General features: G+C 40.5%; 1 protein-coding gene across 2 annotated transcripts in view; it reads left to right on the top strand.

Annotated features, from left to right (window-relative positions):
* RAB31 (RAB31, member RAS oncogene family) overlaps positions 1-20143 on the top strand; it is a 65265-nt gene extending 45122 nt beyond the window's left edge. The window contains exons 6-8 of one of the 2 annotated variants that reach the window (XM_061356303.1): positions 4493-4602; positions 15940-16020; positions 19543-20143. In XM_061356303.1, coding sequence (XP_061212287.1) covers positions 4493-4602; positions 15940-16020; positions 19543-19547 — 196 coding nt within the window. In that variant the 3' untranslated portion in view covers positions 19548-20143. Of the gene's footprint in view, positions 1-4492; positions 4603-15939; positions 16342-19542 lie in introns of those variants that run through there. The other variant, XM_061356302.1, reaches the window with a different exon arrangement.
* The last annotated feature ends 2828 nt before the right edge of the window (positions 20144-22971 follow it).

Below are 22971 nucleotides of genomic sequence, written 5' to 3'. Positions count from 1 at the left end.
AAAGCAAAACTTGTGTCATCAGTATGAAGCAAAGAACCTCCAGGGTGAAAGGGGATGATTGTATCTGCACTCCTGCAGAAGAGCTGCCATGGTGCTGTCTGGCATAAGAGTGAAGCCAGTGTTCTGCTTGTTAGCTCTATTTTGGATTTGCATTTATCCTTTCTGGAAATGGAAGCACATTCTGCTATACAGGAATGATCCTTTGTGTCAGCCCATGACTCTCTTAATTTCTTGCTTCAACTATGAGTACAGACTTAACATTCATATTTGATGTTTTCCTTTTAGGATCTCATAGGCTCCTATGGTTGTTCAAATACATCCCCCTGTAGTTTTATAATCATTACATTGGTCTGGGTTCACCAGAACCCTGAAGCATGTGTGTAATTTCAAGTGATGCAGTGCTCTATTTAATCAAGGCGTATGCAATCAAGGCATATGTGTTTTGGGTTTTTTGGGGGGGTTGTTTTCTTTGTTCACCTCTGCTCCCATCAGCCATGAAGCAACACAAACTGTGAGTAATTGATTCCTGTAAGATCAGAACAAGCCCTGATTCTAGAAGACTCCTGGTTTCTGCTGGGCTAAGAATCGGGAGACAGTATATTGGCATGATGCTTGTCAACGTGGTGAAACTGAGTGCTGTATGACAAAACGTAAGTTTCCAAATATGAAGCAGGAAAAAAGGATGATTATTAAAACAAACCCAAAAACCAGTTAGTACTAATAAGAGTTTTCAGTTGCCCTGAGAGTCACTTTAAATTCATTGCGTAAATGTTCCCAGAATACAATTGCCTGATTAAATCAAGGGCAATAAGTTTGGAGATTGTGACAAATGGCAGCAATTGCAGGTGAATCCATAACCAGCCCTCATCCTGCTTTTGGTAGCATTTGCCATGGCCGCAAGCTTTTAAATGCTATTCCACCTGAGGACATGAAGAAAACTCTGCACCCTAGAAAAGCTGTGGGGATAGTGGGGTTCATTACAGAGTGACTGATCTTCCCACCATGTTATTCTCAAACATTACTTGTTTACCGATTGCTGATCATCTGTTTCTTGCTCCTGTTCAGCCAGTACAGCTTTTCCATGCACAAAATGTTCTGGTGTTTGCATGGTCCTCATGGTACCCTGTGAACTAATGTCTCTTACTCCTTTTTTATTATTTATAGGGAGGAGGCTTTTTTTCTCACCATAATTATGAATAGTTTTGAGAATGTTTTTTCATGCAGCTATTTTTTTCTGCGTCCCCCAGCCATTTTTCTTTCTGAAGTCATCCAGTGATGTCCAGCTGAAGAGATTTTGGTGGAAAAATAGAGGGCAGACTGTCTTGTACGTGATATGTTTTCACAGTCCTTCCAGAAATCTGATTGTTTATGCAACACATGTAGCTGTATGCATTCTCTGACTGCTTTATGTCTTCAAATTTACTTCAGGAAAAATGATTTTAGGTGAAATGTGTCACCAATTTATCAGGTTGTGTCCAGTGAGTAGAAAATACATATGCCCTTGGGCACAGAGAAATTAAAAATAAGATGGTGTGAGCACACAGGAGCAAGCTGCTGTTTGTATGCGTTTTTGGCATCTCGCTTTGGTTTTGTAGAACTTTTGGCAGATGTTTTGGTGGATATCAGAGAGACAGCTACTTTTAAGACCAATGTGAACAGATGCAAAAGAGGACAGGCTGACCTGGTTCAAGTTGATTTGAGTCTGCCTTCTCTGACCGTAGAAGGCATAATGTAAGGAGGAATGAATGGAAGCAATAAGAACTGATTATCCTCCTTTGGGAAAAGACTGACACTATTTCTCATAATCATTCACAATGTTACCCTGCTTATTTAGCATCTAAAATTTGGTTTTGAGCTGCCAGGATGGATTTGGGACACTTAGGGGTCATGCTGCTTTTCTCAGTGTTGTTAATTAGGCTATCAGCAGATCTTGGCAATCTGTTGAAGTAAATTTCCCCTCCATATTGAAGGAATTTCTGTAGGGGGACAGGCAATTTTGTTTAGTAAAAATCCTCATCTTTGCTATAGTGCTGTCAACTTTAGTACTGTTGAGTGTTTGGCATTCTATAAGTAATAGTAATAGACATTTCTTTCTGATACGTGTCCTGTCCTCTGGCAGGTTATTAAAAAGTAGTTTCAAAGACAGGAGCTGAGATTTCAGTGTTAAATTGTTTTAAGTGGCTAAAAATACTTTTTGAGCATTATAAAAGTGAGTAGTCATAACAGCAGCTACAAGTATTTTACTTCCCTAAAAATGTGGCACACATTCTTAAGAAATAGTGTTCACTGGAAATTGCTAGATCCTTGGTTAAGAGAATTCAGCAGAATTTCATGCTCAGATTTTCTCTCTCTGCTTCCAAAATACTTCTTTATTCAGTAATTATTCAGAAAATCTCAAGGCAGAGTGAATCAATACAATGGTTGGGATGGATAATGGGTTCAAACTTACACAGGGGGGATTTAGATGAGATACAAGAAAGCTGTACTATGACAGTGGTGAGACACTGGAACAGGTTAACCAGAGAAGCTGTGGCTGCCCCATCCCTCACAGTGTTTAAGGCCAGGTTGGACAAGGCCTTGGGTGACATGGTTCAGTTTGAGGCCTCCTTGCCCATGGCAGGGGGTTGGAACTGGATGATCTTAAGGTCCTTTCCACCCAGACCGTTCTATGATTCTATGAAATAATTTGAATCTTTCAGAATAGGTATTCCTCTAACTTTCCCAGTAGCTGTGGAATAACACTTTCTCAGCACTCCACTGATGGTTCTTGCTTCCTTCTCTCTTCACCCTATCTTGCGTGTGCTCATCTCTAGGTTTAGAGTTCAAGCACTTACGCTTCTCCTTTTGACAAGGTAGCATCTTAGCAATGTTGACATCCAGATTATGTTAATTCTACTTGATGCATGCAGCCTTCTTGGTGCTGGCAGCACTGGATGGCATGATGCTTATTGCCCATGTGCTGTGGACTCCTATAGGCCTCCTTTAGAAATGTCATCAGATGGGGCTAAGAAGTTTTGTGATACTTCCTTGGGATATGGTCACTTGCTGCTGCTGAACCATTTCCTCAGTTCCTGAAGTTTGCATCCTCATCTAAATTACAGCAAGTTGACAGTCTTAATTACATAGCCTTGACTCTTATGCTCTCACATCTCTTCCTTTGATGTTGTTTGAATATTATCTTACATAGTTACATTCCTTTTTTCTTATCTCCAGGGCCATCCGCAGATGGTGGTACCTTTCATAAACAAGGCCAAGGTGGCATTACAGAAATAGTAATGGGAATGCTGCTTTCCCTGTGCCTTTGCAGTAAGAAGATGTGTAATACAAAGAAGCAAGTCATGGAAACAAGCTCTGAATCCAGATGCTGGAATTGCAGGCTAATTTTTTGAAAACCATTTGTAATAAACCAGGCAATTATTCTGTCTCTCTGCACATTTCCCATGAACAGCAGGTCTGATTAATTTAAAATACATACCTTCAGAAGCTAATTGTGAAATTGCATTGCTGTGCTCCCACCTAGATACCTTCTGTCAAAGCACAAGGCAGTCATACTAGGAGGAAGTTGTACTGGGAGTCTCTGGATTGGTACATCAGAGCAGTGTGTGCGACAGAGCTGTAAAGCCACACAAATCACAGCAGTTGGTGTATAGAACAACTGGAAATAAAATAAGGCTGGCAGCCTGGTATTTCAATGTGTCTCCCCTGATCGGATACACCTTGGGTGCCTGTTAGTGTGTTCAGTCTCAGGAATAGTGGTGGCTTTGGACAGCAGCAAACACAGGCAGATTCAGCTTTTCCACATGGTTCAGGCATATCCAGGGTCAGCAGGGGGCTTGGCTTTGTGTCTGAAGCGGAGGTCTCTTGCAGGCTGTAAACTGCATTTACCAGCTTTTGACATATGAAGTGATGGCTACAAAGTGAGGATGTTCTACCAGTGATTTTAAGATGGTGTCACTGCTGTGACATGGCACAGAATGGTGGTCACTCCTCAGTGAATCTGGCAGTCCCAGATTGTCTTTGCCTGTGTGCTCAGTCAGTGGCTTCCATATTTCTTTCAGAATCTCTGTTTCCTCGCTGCTTGCAAACACTTAGACACACGTTCTTTACAATGGTCATACCCTGTCTTGTTTAAACACTTGGTATGGGTCGTGCAGATCACTTGGTGTGGACCAGCAGAGTTTTGTGTCTTTTCTCATGTGTTTTAATGCTTTTTTTTATCATGGCCAAGTTTGATTAAAAAACCCCAAAACAAACAAATGGGGTCATCATTTAAATTATCTTCCTTTTTTTCAAGGCATGGATTCAGCAGCAAGTCCAAGAAAACTGTAGCTCCATCATGGGTGAAATTTTGATATTAGGATACGAAGATGCCATAAGAAGAAGAAAGATAGTACTGCTTTTGCAGAGAAGAGCATACTAATGCTTTTCTGATTGCACCGTTTTTGATTATTTATTGAAAATTTGTTATGTTCTTGTTTGGTTTTTTTGGTAGGGAGGTTCCTATGAAGGATGCCAAAGAATACGCAGAATCTATAGGTGCAATCGTTGTTGAAACCAGTGCAAAGAACGCTGTTAACATTGAGGAACTTTTTCAAGGAATAAGTAAGTAAATGCTTCATTTATTTATTTATTTGTTATTGCTTGGAGGCCTTCTGAAAAATAGCTGTCTGTTTCGAATCTAAAAGCTTCTTTCCCAAGGACATCAAGAAATCCACTGGGCAAGTAGCATGGCTGTATTTTATGCTGACATAAACTAAGAATGACTTCGACTACACCAGAGCAAAGCATAGTAGATAGTAGATACAGGTTAAGCCTATTCCTTCTAAATCTGTATATAAATCCTGACTTGGGTCACATCTTCTGTTTCAGACCAAGCCTGCTATAGAGCTGATACTGTTGATCTTATCATTATGTTGATAAAAACCTAAATGTTGAGAAATGCACCTGGAGAACTGTGATAAGTAGAGAACAGTCATTGCAGTGGAATCTGTTTAAAAAGAATGTTTTCTCTCCAGGTCTTTTAGACAAGCTGAGGCTGACATTCCTCATGAGGACAAGAAGAGACATCTTGTTCAGTTTGCCTTCTAGGGGTTCCAGTTTTGGTCTCTGCCTGCAAGTAGGAAGGACCTTGCAGGCTGAAAAGGACCTTAGGAGACCTTCAGTCCAACATCCCACTCAAAGCAGACTTGATAGTGAATTCAGACCAGGTTGTTCTGGCCATTGTCTCTCTGGGCCTGAGCAGATATTCCACAACCTCTCTGGGCAGTTGAGTATGGTGTTTAAATAGTCCTCACAGTGGCATCCTGCCGGTGTATGAAGTTCAAACCTCTCCTGGTTCAGTTCATGGCCACTATCGCTCATTGTCCTGGATGCACTTCAGTAAAGAGCCTGGATCTGTCTTCTTAGCAGCCCTTCCCATAGGTACTGACAGGCAGCTTTGCAGTCCCCCATGGCCATCTTGTCACCATCCTGAACTGCAGCCAAGCCCTGTTTCCTCAGCCTTTCTGTGCAGGGCAAGTGCTCCAGTCCTCTGACTGTCTTGGTGGACCTCCTCTGAAGTTGTGTCGGTTTGTCAACATTCTTCTTGTATCCTGGGGCCCCAACCTGGATGTATTAACCAGCTTGTGTTGGACCATATCTGGAAGGGGATAACCACTTCACCTGATTGCTGGACTTTGCTCTTGTTGGTATAATTTAGGATGCTGTTGGCCATCTTTGCTGCCAGGGCACTGCTTTTTCATGCTCAGCTTCTTGCCCTCAGGTCTTTTTTGGCAGAGTTGCTTCCTGGGCAGCCAGTCCCCATCCTGTCTCATAGCCAAGGGCTCTTCCTTCCCACAAGCAGGGCTTGTCATTTGTCCTTTCTGAACCACATAAAGCTCCTGTTGGCCCATTCCTCTCTCCAGCCTAAGGCCCTCTGAAGAGCAGCCCTGCCCTCAAGGGTATTGGACGTGCCAGTGAGTTGTGTATCATCTGAGGGTTGAGGTGGGTGCATATGTTTTCCTCCTTCAGGCCACTGGTAAAAGGTGTTAAGCATAGATTTCATTTATAACTGGCCTATAAGTAGATACATAGTGTTAACCACTGGCCTTTAAGTCTGATGATTCAGCCAGTTTTTCACAAAGCTAACAGTCTGCCTGTCTAGACTATACAACTTGGATATACCAGCATGCTGTAAGGAGGAAGTATGGAAAGCCTTGATAAAGTCAAAGTGGAAAACATCCAATGCTCTCCCTCAATCACAGTTCAGTCACACTGTTATTTAGGGCAACCAGTTTTGTTGGACATGGTTTACCTTTGGTAAGTCTGTGCTGACTAGTTCCAGTCACCTCTTCACCTTCATGTACTCAGAAGCAGTTTCTGAGAGGATTTGCTCCATGGTTTTCCCAGGAAGCCGAGTGAAGCTAACCAGCCCATAGATCCATGGCTTGTTACTGCCCTTTTTGAAGACATGTACAACATTCACCTTTCTTCAGTTGTAGGGAACCTCTCTCATTCTCCATAACCTTTAAAAAATCATAGGAATGATAAAGACATCGCAGTGACATTGGTTTGCTCTCTCTGGATCCTCAGGCTTGTAAGGGTTAAGATTTTTTCAGAGCTTCGTGACTTGATCCTCTTCCACTACTGGTGGTTCTTCCTCCCCAGGGATCCTGCTTTGGAGCGCAGCATGTCCAGAAACTCAACATTGTTTCCCTAAAGCCTCTTTTAAAGTTGTATTTCATTTCCCATATTCACAATCAGCTCATATTATCTACTACACTTTGCCTGAGATGGGGTCTGTTCAAATGTTGGCTTTGTTTGCGTGGGATGTATTTGAAGCAGTTAATGAGAACTGGTGTTCTAGAGTATACTACCTTCCTTTTGCTTCCTTTACAAAGAAGTGTGTAACATGGCTGTCTGGAGGAACTGGTTCTTGCTTGTGATAGTTTGTCTGTACCTGATGGCTGTGAGTGTTCCCACGGAGGAACTCATCCTTGCCACACAATTAGTTAATTAGTTTCGGCCTTCGGTAGGCAGTGCTGCAGCATATGCTGTCCCTAATAATGGATATAACAGATGAGGAGAATCAGCTAAATTAAGTTTAGTATGAACTAGATACTCAGGCAAGTGCACTTAATTCCACAGGCAATTATTTCTATATATAGAAGTATTTGGTCTCAGTGGATGTAGTCATGACCTTATCAAGTACTCAGTGGAGAGAAAGGAGAGAATTGGTAGTGTAAGTTTATAGAAATATAGTGGAAACCTGCTTGACTAGCAAGAGAATTAATCAGTATGGTTGTGACTGGGCAGAGGATATGGGTAACTTTCTGATGCTTCACACCACTTCAGTGCAATTTCAAAGAGATCCTGTCCAGCCTAAGTTGATGGCAGTATTTCTACCTTCACATGTCTATGAAGTCCCTCTGTGGCCATGTCTCCTACACTGTTGAATAATTTTGTTCGTGTGGGGCCCTAGAAGTTACGCTATAGCTTTATTTTTGCTTTAACACTGCCCAAGAGTGTGCACCCTTCTCTTTGTGCTGCTGTAGAAGGGCACAGTGCGTCCCAGTCAGCTTCAGCTTCAGCTTCAAGGGCTCCAGATCCCCAGTCTCTGAACAGAGAGTCAGTCAGCAACTTCTGTTTACCTTGGATATTGTAGGTAGGCTGTACATGTTGTCTGTTTTACAGCCTGGATTTGGAAGGATATTCCAACAAGTGTGGAGAATTTCTCAATTAAAAACCTTCTAGAAAATGATACCCCAAACAGAAAGGATAAGACTACATTTTAATTTAGCTAAAAATTTACCTCCTGCTTGCTTATGCTTTTCATTTCCCAGGGGCATTTGAACATAATCATTTTTCCTTCGTAAAGTATCTAACAACTGTCTTTTTTTCAGGGAAAATATTGTGAACAGAATGATACAGTGTAGTGGGAAAAACTTACTCAACATAATGATATAAAGAAGGTGGAAAATAAAAGGGGAACTGGGATGTTTTGCTGACAATCAGATAAATCTTGGGTAAATTAAAAAGATTATATATAGAGACATCACTTAGTTTCTGAGGTTATTATAGTACACTGTTTTTGAAAGATTTTATGATAAGTTTCTGTCAGGATTTGAGGATATGACTGCTCTGGGGGATGTCTAAATCACAGTCTCAGCATAAATCCATTGTCCTTCACTCTTCTCAAGAAAATACAGAATGTGAGAGTAGAAGTTTCTGATTCAAGATGGGGCCAATCTGGCAGGAGGGGGACGCTGCAGTCCACGTGCTCAGGTGAATAAGGCTGAAGAAGCAGACTAAGCGCAAGAGTCAGCGAAGTTGGTGTTCTCCGTGCTGGAGCATTTTCTCTGAGCTGCATAATAGGATGCAGCTCCTGGCTGTCTGTTGTACCCCTGTGATTTCAGATATCAAGCCACTACACTTACTCTGCTTACATTTAGCAGTGCCTCACTGAAGGCTCGCAGTGTTTGTGAAATGTCACAGGCTGGTTTGATTTACCTGTAAACAAGAAAATAATACTTTTAGTACACTTGTATATTCCCCCCTTGCTCTAAATTTTTCCCAGTGTCTTTCTTGGGAGGTTTTTGACATAAAAAGGGCTTTACTGTAGTGTTTTTTCATGTGTTCCAGTAATTCTTTTTTAATAGCTGCTTGTCTGTAGGATCAAATGTTATTAATATTTTATTCCCAGCCTTAGACAAATCATACACGCAGCAGTTCCTTGTTGCTGGTTTATACTTCAGCAGCAGCAAAAATGACTGGAATGTATTTATCCAGTAGCAGTATAATACAGTAAAGAGCTGTGCCTGTGCAGGTGATCATACCATTCATGTGTTGCCCCTTCTTGGTTGTGGGGCTTTAGTCTGCTGACCATTGCTTGTGTTTGGGAAGGCAGCTTACCCATTAAAACTGGTTGGTTTTCCATGACTAAATAAGCTGTCCTGAGCATACTGTCATTTAGTAGCAGTCACACCCTTGCAATTTTCAGACACCCATTCATTTAAGAACTCGAATAAGCCTTAGTTACCTTATTAAAGTGTAGTATACGACCAGCTGCTTCTCTTTAGCCTGTGTATATTGCCTGTTACCTTACTGTGAAGATGCCCCAGATACAAAAAAGAAGATCACGTAAAAGCCAGCCTCTATAAATGATAGCGCTGGGGCTGTACCTCCCAGGTTAATACCAGTCTGCGTCAATAGGTCCAAAGGTAAACACGCAGTGGGATGAGTGATCTGCTGAAGAACACCTAGCCAAGTGAAATGTGAGATATGCTTGTGCTTAAGCAAAAAGAAGTAGATGATGGGCATTCATTATATTTTTGAAGTCTGGAATATGTTGAAGACAATTGTTCTACCAGAAGGGGCACAGTTGAAGCATTCCAGCATCTTCTGTCAAGGGTGAGAGGGAAGTGAGGAGAGAAACTGTCAGAATCGCTCTATGGGAAGTGTGTAAAGAGTTGTTAGCATGCTCAGTCTTACTGATGCTAGTACTATGAGGAGAGTCAGGATTAAAAATCCAGATAAGGATGCTCTTCCTAGCTGAGGCTTCCTAATTAGAGCAGAGAGTTTCTGTCTCAGGATCTATCCTTTCATGTGGCAAATGCTCGGTTAATAAATGTATGAAGCTATTGATTTTCTGATGCTTTGCCAGCAGCTCATATATTGAATATTTAATGTAACCCAAATACTCTTTTCCTAGAAATACTAGGAGATTAGGAAAAAAATCCCAAACCCCAAAGCAAATCCAATCTGTAGAGTTCAGAGTTTAACCTGTTGTATTCTGGACAAACCAGAATGGAATTTGTGGAGCATCCATCTGTGGAATGGGGAGGGATCCTTTCCAGTGGACGTTGTTGTTTGCACTGATTTAGATGGACTTGGATGGGTGCAATTGCAGGTGGACAGTTTTCAAGCTTTGTGAGTGATGAGTATGGTAGTTTTTGTCCTGTGATTTGTTATCTGTGAACTACTTTGGAGAGGTCTAAGAAGAAAAGAATGTACATTTATGTTAACAAAGAAGATCACACCATTTTTCAGGCAGCCCAAGGTCATAACTGAATTTCTGTAGGGGGTGTTCACTGTGAACACCCTGTGAAAAGATGGAAAAACATTGCCCTAATTTATGTTTGAGATTATATTCTTTACAGTTTATGCTCCCTGTTCTAGGGTTAGCTCTCCTGTTGCTTTCAAATTTTAATGAATGAAGCAAAACTTGCTGGCTTTTGGACTACTTATGAAGTCAAATGTGTGAGGTCCCGGATTTCATTCCAACCATAGGAAAACTCTCTAACATAAATTAGTGAATAAAACAAAACAACCTCAAGTTAATTAGAGGCAGGACATCAAATCAAGGTTGCATCTCTTAGTAATTAAAGTAATTAAGAATTCTGTTGTTTACTTTGATGCATGTGAGATTTAAAAGTTCTCTCTTTTTCCAGCAGATTTTAATTAAACAAGCAAAATTTAGTTGTATTGCTGCTTTCCCTAGCAAGAATTTCAGTGTCAGCAATCTACACTTTTGCTTTATTTTCTTGCTTGGAGATGCTATTAGGAGTATGAAAATAATTGCAACTTAACTATGTTCAGTTATGCAATATCCTGTATTGTAAAGATGTGTTACCTTGCATGAAAGCTTACAATATGAAGTAAACAGCTGTCATCTCTGTCATTTGGGGAAATCCTGCTTCACTACAAGTATGGGGAGAAAAAGACAGTAGAGACTGATAGGTGGGCCAAGCTTTATAACCCATGTGAGAGTCATGGGGAACTTCTGAAATATTGGTGAAACTGATTTTGAAGGATAAAAGTATCTGGGGAGATAAGACGTGTCTGTCCTACATCTTACAGGTGCAGGAAGTCTTGTATGCAGATGCCAGAACTGTTGGATAAGATGTACCTGCTTCATTCTGCCGTGCCTTCACAAATGGCTATGCTTTATTAATGAGGTTTATGGAGAGCAATGCTTCACAGGGGCTAACCCTGCTGTGATACAGCTAGCAATTGTAAGAGCAGGTTCTGCCATTGTATAGCTGTTGTACAACTACTTGAAGAAGTCTGCCTTTCCTGAGGTGAGCCATGAGAGAAGTTCACCTAAGCTGTAGGAGCTGCCAGGCTGCTGCTCCAGGGCAGAGTGAAATGGATTGCACATCCTGAACTAATGAATATCTCCCCTTCCTTCAGGCCCCTAAAAAAACGAATTTCTATGTGATTTTCAGGAAGAGAACAGATGGGGGAAATGAGCAGAAAGCCACCATGCAGCACTGTCATGTCTTGCCTGTGACCCTTAGCAGAATTGTTGTAGCTGTGTTAGTAAGACCGTGCTTCTTTTGGACTTGAACTTCGTTATCTGGGTGTCCCAGCTTGGGTTGATCACATCACATCAGTTTTCACCCTAAATGAGTATCTGTTCAATGCATTGTTGTATCTGTCCCTTTGTCAGCATGGTAACCAGTGGTGGGTTTTGTCCTTTATGCTCAGCTTTCAGACTGTTCCCAGCCTTTCGTGCACTCTTGTACTGGTCAATGATGAAACTAGTTTCATGTTAAACAACCCACAAAGCAACAAACAAGCAAACAAACAAACCCCAAACACACACACTCACGCAAGCCCCAAACCTAAATCAAGAAGCTCAACTCCAAGCCTGATTTTTCTTAGCTAATGGATGCCACAGCTTGTAACCGGAGCATCACATTCTAAAAGAAGCAAACTGCAGATTTTGTTACTGTGATGACGCATCCTGCTTCCAGCTGCAGCAAAACAATTCCCATCTGCCTTTCTTCAACTCTGCTCACAGAGCTGTCACCCAGTCCTTGTATCTCTCTGGCTTCCCTGCTCCAGTTTTCATTTTAATTCCTTCCCATTTTGCTTATCTCTTGTCCCATCCTCCTGTTTCCCAATCTCTTTGCCTTTGGCACCCTCAGAACTGCAACTCCCAGAGTGCTGATTAATCTCTTTACATCAGCAAATCTCACATTCAGTAGAAGGAGTTGGAATTCTACCAGGCATTGGAGAAGACCCTGACCTTCATGCTGGACTGCCTCAGCCAAATTCAGACATACCAGAAAGGAGGAGATGCCATCAATTTAGTGCTTCCCACCTGTTAACCTGGACAGTTCACTTCAGAACAATGACAATTTCTGTAACTCTGTATTTGGGCAGTCTCTTGTGACCCTTGTTTTACACACCATCGTGCGTTTACTACAGTGAGATCATGGAGGATACCAACACCTCTGCACAAACGTGTAGAGGTGCATGGTTACAGACAGTTCTGTTGCACAAAATCTGTGAAGCATGGTCCGAACATTAGCAAAATGAACCCCAAATATATGATCAGATATAAATACAAGGGCAAAATCTAATTTTTATATTGCAGTCAGCTGGTCTTCCTCCATAGAAATACCAGAATTGGGAACCATATGGGACTTTTATGCTGTCTCAGTAATAGTATATCCTTAAGTTTCTTATTTAACCAGTTCACCTGCAGAGTTCTTAGGTAAATGTATGCAGATCTGGTTTTCTCTGTGTGATTGGCTGTTTAATCTGGAATCTTAAGATGTGCTGTTGGCGGCCTTTGAGAAGCTGGCTAGTTCTGTTCTGTCCTGCTCTGCCAAATGGAGAAAAGACTCTATTTGTGGTCTAGTTTGTCATATTCAAGTTAAGCAACAGATGAGTTCAATCGCCCATGCATCTTTTGAGCTGACTCTATCTTAACAGAGCAGTTTTCAGTTTGAAGAATTGCCTTAATCTTTTTATTCCTTCAGTAGGCGAATTGCAGGGCTGGATGTCAGAGCACTACTGCTCCTTTCTGACATCAGCTGCATGAAAGAAATAACATGCTGATTATTAACAATATTAATATTTAATATTATTTAATAATACTGATTAATTATTAATAACCGTGCTGTAGGTTATCTAATACAGGGGCATTTTTTTATTGCTCTGGAACCGTGTATGCCAGTGAGATACACACTTTAAATGTTTATATATCTTCTAAAATTAATTCAGTTTATGACCTCTGTTGATCCTGACTCCGTGCCAGCTATATTTGAGTTGGTGTCAGCAATATTGATGCTATATTTATCAAGACCTGAATGACAAGATCAGATGATCATGGCACTTTTAGGTAGCAATACTGATTGAGCTGGTTTAGAAGCAGGAAGTGTAGATGCAGGCTCAGCATTTCACTGCTCACCTTCAGTGTTCTGCTGCTGTGTAAAGCTTTCTGTGTTACAGCATCTTGCTGTCAAGGAGGCCCAGGGAGACACAATCAGTCAGACAGGTTTCTGACTGATTACTGTTATTCGCTTCCCCTGACCCTTGGTGAAAAATCACTGTATCATTTGCTATGGAGCTGGTTCTCAGGTGTTAGACTGAATTTATACTCCAAGAGGGTTACTCCTGTCAACTGCTCATCAGGTGGTAAAAGCTGCTTGGGCAGGGATAACTCTTGTTACTAAACCAAAATGGCTTAAGGGTTTAATAAATCTGGTAATAAAAGAAATCATAAATGATGATAAAAAACTCAGCTACTAAAAAAGATACTCTTAAACTTGAAGAGTTTTCACTGTTTAAATGTTTATTTCCTTGTATTGAATTCCAGGGGAGTCCAAACAACAGAAACAGGACTAGTTAATGACAAATAGTACTGAAGTTCAAAGGCCAGAATAACTGATCAGCAAATATTATGTCTAGAGATTTTTTTCCTCTTTATTATTTGTAGTTGTTATCTCTGTGGTTTTATTGTTTTGAGAAATGAAATACATCAAGGTGATTCTTACTGGTATATATTGTGTCCTGGTCTGAACTGGACAAAGTGCTCATTGACCTTGAAGCCTGGAATTATTTTGTTCCGAAGATAAGCTAGCATGTTTCTTTGCATACACATCAAGAGTACTGTAGAAAAGAGGTGAAACTCATAAGAAATATGCAACATTGAATGAAAAACAAATAGAGGCAATATAGTTGTTTAATGTGGGCTTAAGCTAGTTAGCATGTTAAAGCTCTCCTCTTCTAAACTTGCTGTTAGAAGAACCAAGTGTTTAGAGAGCATTTGCTTGATGGTATGTTATGGAAACTGTGCCTGTAGATTCCAATTGTTTGGCTACACTGTGCTCTGGGTCAGATGATGGGGTTTTATTGTAGTTGGGACTGAGTTGAAAGCATTTTGGAAATAGTAGGTACCTGATGCAGAAGTTCTCTGCAGGTCTCTACGACAACGGTGTTACCTTCTTGGTAGTAGTGTCTTATTCTCTGCAGTTTTAATAATTAGTGGATTCTCTTTAGTCTCCAAACAAAGCCAGCAGAACTAATACATGTAGCAGCTCTGTCTATAACCACTCATTCTGCTTTAAATTTCATTTTGAAGGGCACTTTCAAACAAAAGTAAGTTGGTGAAGTCCAAACAGAATGTAAGCCAGGTGTGAAGGTGATATTTTAGTGACCTGAATAGGGTGCAGCATTGCAGTGCCAGTGCTTATGCGTGCTTCAGCCCTCAAGATACCCATTTCTCACTCTGTGAGACCAAATACACTATCTTTAGCTTAGTAATGTGAGGAATTTTCCCCCTCTCATTCAGTTTGTACAAACAGCCAAGATTATCTGCTTCAGAAGGCATGCTTTTGTTTGTTGTATAACATACCTGTTCAGACTGACTGAGAGAGGTGAAATTTTGATGGGCTTGACCAAAGGTAATTTACGGACAAGTTCTACAGATGAAATGTTGTGGTTTGATTTCACTGGGTTTGGATTTTACCTGAATGCTTTAAACTCACCCTCACACAACTCCTCCCCCAGGTAATCTGTAGGACTCGGGCTTCAACATAGATACGTAATTCATGGAACATTTGCCAAAAGAGAGCTGTGAATAAAAGCAGCAAAGGATGCGGAAACCTAAACTCTAAAATCCACCTGGATTATGATGAGCTGTTTACAGGATCTTTATGCCCCCTGAAAGTGGCATGTAACAAACAAATGTTAAATATTTCAATTCTTGTTATTTAACACGCGTAATAGTAAAACCAGGAATAATTCATAGGAAGTAGATTAAACTTCAGAAAAAAACCCATCAGGAAATCTACAAGGTAATGAGAAGTATGTTATGTTACCATGACTCCAAAATACTGATGGAGGAGACATCACACAATGGGTGTAATGGAAAAGCCAGGCACACAGCAGAGACAGAAGATAGACTGGACCTGGGAGGATCTTCTTTCCCATTTATGATTCTACTTATCAAGCACATTGTATGTTGTCCATGAGTAGGAAGCCAGTTAGATGAAGATGCAGCAGTTGTAGAAGGACACACAGAGGAGGGAGTTGGACCAGTGCCTTCTGCCCCAGGGAGGTATCTCTAGCTCTGCTGCAATGGCTGAAATTCTTTAAAACACTTAAAATAATTGCCCCATAAGATGATTAAAAAGTCAGGAGAGTTTGTGGGGAAGGGGGTGGTAGGTAATCAAAGCTGTCAACTGGAAAGGCATGGGTACCCCTCAGAGGACAGAGGCATTCAGTCAAAACAGGTTCATTTTTCAAGTATAGGCAGCATGCATTTAGTTGCTGCGCTTTGTAAAACTTGTGGTCAGGGACTAAATGCCAGGCGGATTTAGGGCAGACAAGATCTTGTTAAACTAGCACCATTCACACTTAGGTGCAATTAGGAGAAAGCTGGGTATTCTTCTTAGTTGTAAGATAACTGTATTTTTAAATACACAGATAACATAATTTCAATATATTTCATGCATTCTCAATAGACATATTTCATACATGTTTTTAAATGTAAAAATCTTTTCATAAGCAGGATGCAAGAGAAAATATTCAAGGTACACAGGAGACAGTTGTCTTCTGGTGAAGTTTGACAGATGGGATTCTTATGCAAACTAAACCATTCTGCTACTGCATGTGTTGTTTACTACATGAGGAAAATTGAATTCATTGTCTCCTCTTCTGTTTCAGGTCGGCAGATTCCACCCTTAGATCCTCATGAAAATACTAACAATGGAGCCATCAAACTTGGAAAGCAGACTTCACAGACGGGTAGGCGGTGCTGCTGACCCAACCTGATCTCTTTAGATTTACTTGAAAAACAGCACCATTTGCTTTTCTCACTGAGAAGGGACTTTGTGATCTCAATGACGTGGCTCCTTATCTTGAAAGCAGTAATTTCAATACTTCCCATGAGCAGTAATGCAAGGACCTGAAGCAGAAAGCTTTACTTCAAAGGGATTTTGCAAAACCTAGTTGGAAAATCCTCTCTAATATCCTGTCAAAATTACAGTGTCAAAGTACTCTGATGCTCTGTTCAAACCAGTGACTTTTTTTTTTTTAATAAAAAGATCCTTTTATATATAAAATTTAGATTTCCTGCGAAAACTTACCTTCTTACATTGCAGAGTGGACTTTGCATGTTTTTAGAGTTTTCTTTGTAAGAATAGGGTGAAAGAAAACCCCTATAAGCCCTGAATTTTGGCTTACAGTTGCTCTGCCATCTTTCTAGCTGGACCTTGCTTCAGTGTTTTTTTAAATCTGTAGCTTCATCTTGTACTTTCGGTAAACATCAGCAAGAAATTGACTGAATTTGCTAAGTAGAGCAAAAATGGATCCAAAGGATGAGGAAGTGCAGTTTTTACAGACTAGACGTTAACCTGTGTCAGGAGGTGCTGTGTATGTGGAAGAAGGAATTGTCATGAAAGAGACTGCTGGACCCCATGCAGTTCCAGTCTGCTCCAGATGCAGCCACTGCGCTTTGCCTGAAGTGAGTCCCTTTCTAGGGCATGGGCTTTCTTAAACATCAGCTTAATCTCCACTGTGTACCAGCTTTCCTCCAGATCTGTGCCCCAGACTGAAGTTGTCTCTGCTCAAAGACGCCACATCCTTGGTTTCTAACAGAGGGTGCCACAGTGCCTCGCTCCTCGCGGTCTCCCTGCTGCACTCCAAGCAGTCTTCATGTGGGAAGAATGATATTTCTGTACAAAAACAGCTTAAGAGAGCACAATATAATTTGGGGTCAAAGGCTGGAATCTAATAAAACAAACCAAAATGTTTCTTTACAAATGCAATTCTGTGAATTTTTGGACTAGGCTCTTCACTCGCATGGGGATGTGCTATGGAAGATCTCCTGTGTGATACCTTTGGAGCTTGACACACTTGAAAATGCAGTGTTGAAGAACAAAATCCAATAGGTGGTTATGATACCAGTTATGAACCAGAAATAATGTAAAACTGTATGTGTTCTTCGCTTACATCTTTTATGCACATGTGTGACTGAGAGGATAAAATCCAAATTTATCTTCAATTTCATTGGAAATCAAAATTAGGGTAAGAAATGCAGGCTACAAAACCCAAGTCCAGCCTGCATTCCACAACATTCATTTGTTCTCTTAGGAGGAAAATTAACCTCTCTGTACTTCTGTTGGGGAGCTTACAGAAAGCAAACAAAAGGGAAAAACAAGTTTCCACAATAAATCACAAGCAGGCAGGCTAGAACTGGGTTCCTGTGTTTATACATAAAACCAGAGCTTATTGCTTGGTTGTGAGATTGCTTTGATAATATGGCACTAATTATTAGGGCTTGAAGGAGAGCCAGATGAAATCAAGGGGAATGTTTCTTTGTGTTTAGAGGGCTTGAAGCAGTTATAGGTGGGAAATGTCCAACTTGATTTTATCTAAGAATCTAAACTGCATTGTTTTCTTACATATAATCCATTTCTTCTATGTTTTGGACTCCTGAAAGCACTTGTACTTGAAAATGGGATAACACACAGACTCAGACAGCTACCATGAGAAAGGGTATTTCAGGTGAGCTTTCAGCTGTCACCTGTGATGATAAATGACCCATGTCCCTGCTTCATTGCAGCAACTATTCACAGATAATCCGGGTTTATGCAAGTGAAAATTCAGCAGTCATCACTGTTGGTAGCTGGGGAAGGAGACAGCTCCTTTAGGGAACATTTTATCCCATCCTAGTATAAGCAGGTCTCCCGGGGTGCCTGGACATTCACCTGGCTGTGGAGGAAGAATTTAACCTGGCCTTCAGCCCTAAAGAAATATTAAGCTTATCAACGTCACAGAATCATACAGTTTATGGGATCTATGACCCAGTGCTGCAAGAGATCTGGTTCTTCCTAAATAAAACCCAGTAAAAGGCTAGACCTGTTACTGAGAAAACAAGGTGAGATCAAATCCCATTTTTAAAGGTGTCATAAATCTGAGTTCAGCCTATAGTAGTTCTGCATAACTCATTTTCAAGCTTTCATAAATCTTTGTGGCTTAGTCTTTCTTTTCTTTTTGATGTGACATCTCAAAACTCATTAAACCCTGCTTGAGATGTCTGAAAGCTTTGTAAGACAATGCTGCAAGTACCTTGTGTACTCTAACTTATGCTGGGACTGGCAATCGATGCTGATCTGCATGGGATACTGTGCTGAACAACCAGCTCTCACAGCTGCCGTTGAGCTGTGTGTGAATCCAAACAGGTTTATGAGTTATAGTTTAAGATAGGTTAAAATTGAAGGTTCTTGCATGGATATCTGGCAGATTTTAAAATTCTAATGCTGGCTAAGTAGGCAGAGAGATATTTCTGAATGTGGTTGGCCAAATCTAAATCCCCTTACTTTGCTTTTAGTCAAGGAAAAGACTAAAATGGGGAAGGGTTCTGATTGTGTAAATTCTTGAGATTTGGATTACGGTGAGCTTCAGCAGACAACTCTGAAGCCACAAGTAAAAAAATAATAGGCCACTGAGCTGTGCAGAACAGCTCACACTTTCTTTGAAGACAGGGCTCAGCTTTGACAATGATGTTGCCTCTGCAGCTTTAACATGCCTCTTCAAATGGGGGGACCATTTGTTTAAAAAATTATGATTTTCAAATGTCAAATTGATGATTTTTGCTTCCTTTTGTTGCCTGTGTTGTTTGGAAAGTACCAACACTCTTCATAAATGGCCAGAATGACATACAAGAAAACCCCAGACTTGGAGTCAAAACTTTCAGCAGCAACTGGAATTCCTTTTGGTAGTTAAGTGTCTCGTGAGAAAACTATATTACTGTACAGGAGCACTAATGATAATAACACTGCAGTTCTAGGTTGGCCAGCTGGTGCTGGATTTGTCCAAGATTGGTTTTCTTTAGAGAACTGGCAGCAGGAGTGAGGCACGGGCTGCACTATCAAGGGTGTTTGGTGGAGCCTGTTTGCACCATGACTCAAGACTGTGACTGTCCAGTGTGGGTGACGTGCTTTTCTGGCTCGTCATGAACTAGTTTAAAAACAAGATTACGAAGGAACTAGTTTTCATATATGCTCTGCATATGCGTGTGTGTATATAAGTACAGTTTTATATTGTTATGCTGACATAATAGTGGTTTTTTCACTATGTCTGGTTGTCATATCCTGCACATTGTATTCTGTAAGTACATTTTTTTGTTAATGATCATTTCACTTTTATGAACTTAAAGTGACAGATCAAAGGTAGCAAGAAGATGGAGATGCACATAGGTACAGTTGTTGACTTGCCATTCTTATGCATGAAAATGGCATATTACAGAAAAATTTTGTCTTGCAGACTGAAACATCCAAAAAATGGCATTATTTTTCAAGAATTGGGACTCAGAAGTAATGAAGTAACACCCCATTAATAAAAATCAAAAGGGAAAAAGAATTGATTGTTCTTGTTCATGGTACAGCAGGTCTCTCTAAAGTGCTATAATGTAATGGGGCTGTATGTATACCTAGAAAAGTTACCTGTCATCCCTTGTCTTCACTAATGCTTCATGGCATGTGGTAATAAGTGTGTAGTAGATACGCAGCCATTCTGACTGTAATCAGACTTTTTCAGTACAGTGATGATATGTTTTACTATGCTACCATTAGTTTTTTAAACCAGAGTCAGTTTTAAATCACCTGCTAAGTACTCTTCCTCTGTTTTGTTTATATAAGGGCTTTGACTGGGCTGGACCCAATCGCTTCATGTATGGGATGCTGCAATCTGTTAATATTTTACCTTCTGTTTTACATATTAATTGTATCATACCTAATAATATTTTTTGCCCTAAAATACAGGGGTTTTGTGTTTTATTTAACCTCCAGTGATTAATGCTAATAAATGTTTTAAATACCTCTGATTCTGGGATGGCTCTGGTTTCAATAATGCAGAACAAAATAGGTCCCATTTTCCATATCATTTGTTTTTGGAAAATGGTTGTCTGCAGTCTGTGGATGGCTACGTGGGATTTAGATGCTACTTGAAGTGTGTGTGGCTGGCCTTTTAGCAGAAACTCAGTGCATTCCTGGGGGATCCTGCAGTGCAGGTGAACTTTCATAAACCAGAAAAAGAGTATCAGAAAACCCCTTTGCTAAGTTGTTTGATTTATCCATTAGAAGAGAGGTGCCTGAGTGGCAGTATCAGCCTGGGAGTTAACATAGCAGCTGTCAGTAGAAAGTGAGTTTACCGTTACCGCTTGCTTTGAATAGCAACCATGACTAGTATGGCTTGTATACACTCTTCTGTATGCGTGCTGGTTTTGGCTGGGATAGAGTTAAATTTCTTCATAGTAGCTAGTATAGGGCTATGTTTTGGGTTTGTGCTGGAAACAGTGATGATAACACAGGGATGTTTTCGTTGTTGCTGAGCAGTGCTTACACAGAGCCAAGGCCTTTTCTGCTTCTCACACCACCCCACCAGCGAGTAGGCTGGGGGTGCACAAGAACCTGGGAGGGGACACAGATGGGACAGCTGAGCTCAACTGACCAAAGGGATGTTCCACACTTTATGACATTGTGCTCAGCACTTAAAGCCGGGGGAAGAAGAAGGAAGCAAGGGGACATTCAAAGTGATGTTGTAATGTTACGTGCGATGGAGCCTTGCTTTCCGGGAGATGGCTGAGCACCTGCCTCACCATGGGAAGTAGTGAATGAATTCCTTAGTTTGATTTGCTTGCATACATGGCTTTGCTTTACCTGTTAAACTGTCTTTATCTCAGTCTTTTTCTCACTTTCTCCTTTCTGATTCTCTCCCTTATTCCACTGGGGCAAAACGTGGCTGTGTGGGGTTTAGCTGGCAGCTGGGGCTAAACCATGACAGTATGCTTTTATTTTGGTAGTACATTTAATTTTTTTTCCCTTACTTTATGTCCCTTAAACTTGTGTTTAGGAGTTAAGAATTAAGAATTAACACTCCCTTAAGAAGTATGCAGTATTTCATACCTCTTAGTGCTATTGTTTCAAGAGGTCTTTGAACTCACCAGTTTTTTGACTGTCTGGCTCATATTTTCAAAGTAGTTATCACAGCTACAAGAACTATGAATAAAGGGTTGGGGCTTGATTTTTGTTTGGTTTGAGGGTTTTTTTGGGGAGGGGGGGAAATGTGTTGTTTTATTTGGTTTGATTTGTTTTTTTAAGGAAAACCAGGTTTTTGTACTAAAGCTTTTCTACCACCGTGATAAATTCAATGCACACCAGTACACAAGAAGCACAGTAACTCAAATAACAGAACATTATTGCTCTGTGTAAGGAGAAACCAGCATTTTAAAAGGAATTACATAGGTTGTGAGTTTAGTAGCTCCCTGAAGATACTGTTCCCTTCTTTAAAGCCTTCATAATCACATTGAAAAAATTATGTATCGTATCTCCAGCTATGCATAAACAACAACAATCCCAGGTATGTAACTGTAAACTGTAAAAGGTGATGTACTTAATTTAGGGAAAGCATAAGTAAGCCCCTTTTAACTATGACCAGTGTGTTGGAAAATCAGGAGTACTGTTTTTCCCTTCAGTGTGGAAAGATTTGTGCCCCTCGATGGATCAGTCCTTGCATTGTCAATTACATGGCTTGGAAGCATGTTCTCATGGTGCTTTAGGTTAGTTCAGAGTTAATTTAGCAATGAGAGGAGAGCTGTACAATTGGCTGGAAAATAAACCTCCTCTGCTTTCCTTCTAAAGATAGAGGTTTGTGTCTCAGGCTACTTAAGGAAAGGTATTTGACATTTTGGACTTCAAAACCATCACGACTGCAGCTTCAGTCTTTCTGCAAAGAGCAGATCCTGTGATTGCCAGAGCACTGTTCTGAAATCAGGACAGCAAGGCTGATGAAATCGTCTATCCACTTCATACCTCCACCCCCTCAGCTAATCTGCAAAAGTGTTCAGGCTACTACCAGGTTCGTGAAATCCCTCCCTTGCCTGAAAAGAAAACAGTAAGATGAAGGACTATTACTTTTTTTCCTCTCAATGTTGTTTCATGCAAGGCTACAGAGCAATTTTCTTAAAAGCATTAAAACACTCATGGGAGGACAGGTTGGCTAAAAGTATTTGTACAAATGCCTCCGTTAATTGGTTCTTCCCTGAGGACTTGGTGTCAGTGATAGGATACATTCATGTACAATGGGGTTCTGGATCAAAACTAAGGGACGCTTTAGATTGCATCTATTTTTTGTTTGATAGAAAGGCTCTCTCACTGTCCAAAAGTAAGACTTTTCACTAGAAACTTTAAAATCAGTGCTTGACTGCATTTAGCAGGTTGAGAATGAATAAGTAATAGCACAATGGAGATTTTTTTATCTATGAAAAATGTATTTCAGATGGGTTTCTTCTCTTTCGATTAAGAAGAGCCCTTACTGCAAAATGACTGTTTCTGATACTACCAAATGGGTCTTGATGCGCATTAGTTTGCATTATCACTTACCACTGCCGTGCGTTCTGTAGGAATATGAGGACAGGCTCATGATACTAGCATTCATAATCACTGTGTTTTGAATAGACAGGGTGTAGAAGTGTTTCTGGAGTTGTTTTGTAACACAGTCGGGAAAACTTGAAGATAGGACACTGGCAGAACTTGAACTGTAAGAGACCTGTACTAACTTGCATTTAGTACCACACCAATTAACAAGTTTTTAGTAAGATGTTCTTATTCAGTGCAGAAAAGTCTAGCACAAGGAAGAGAATTTTGAGGTTTCTGGTTAAGTATTAAACATCAGATTGGAAAGGATTTCTTTTTT

This window comes from Neopsephotus bourkii, unplaced genomic scaffold (genome assembly GCF_033783945.1).
Source record: "Neopsephotus bourkii isolate Nb327-2 ecotype Australia unplaced genomic scaffold, CSIRO-AGI_Nbou_v1 NB_846, whole genome shotgun sequence".
Classification (NCBI taxonomy): Eukaryota; Metazoa; Chordata; class Aves; order Psittaciformes; family Psittacidae; genus Neopsephotus; species Neopsephotus bourkii.
The sequence above is the reverse complement of the archived record's forward strand: the minus strand, read 5'-3'. Positions and strand labels throughout refer to the sequence as shown.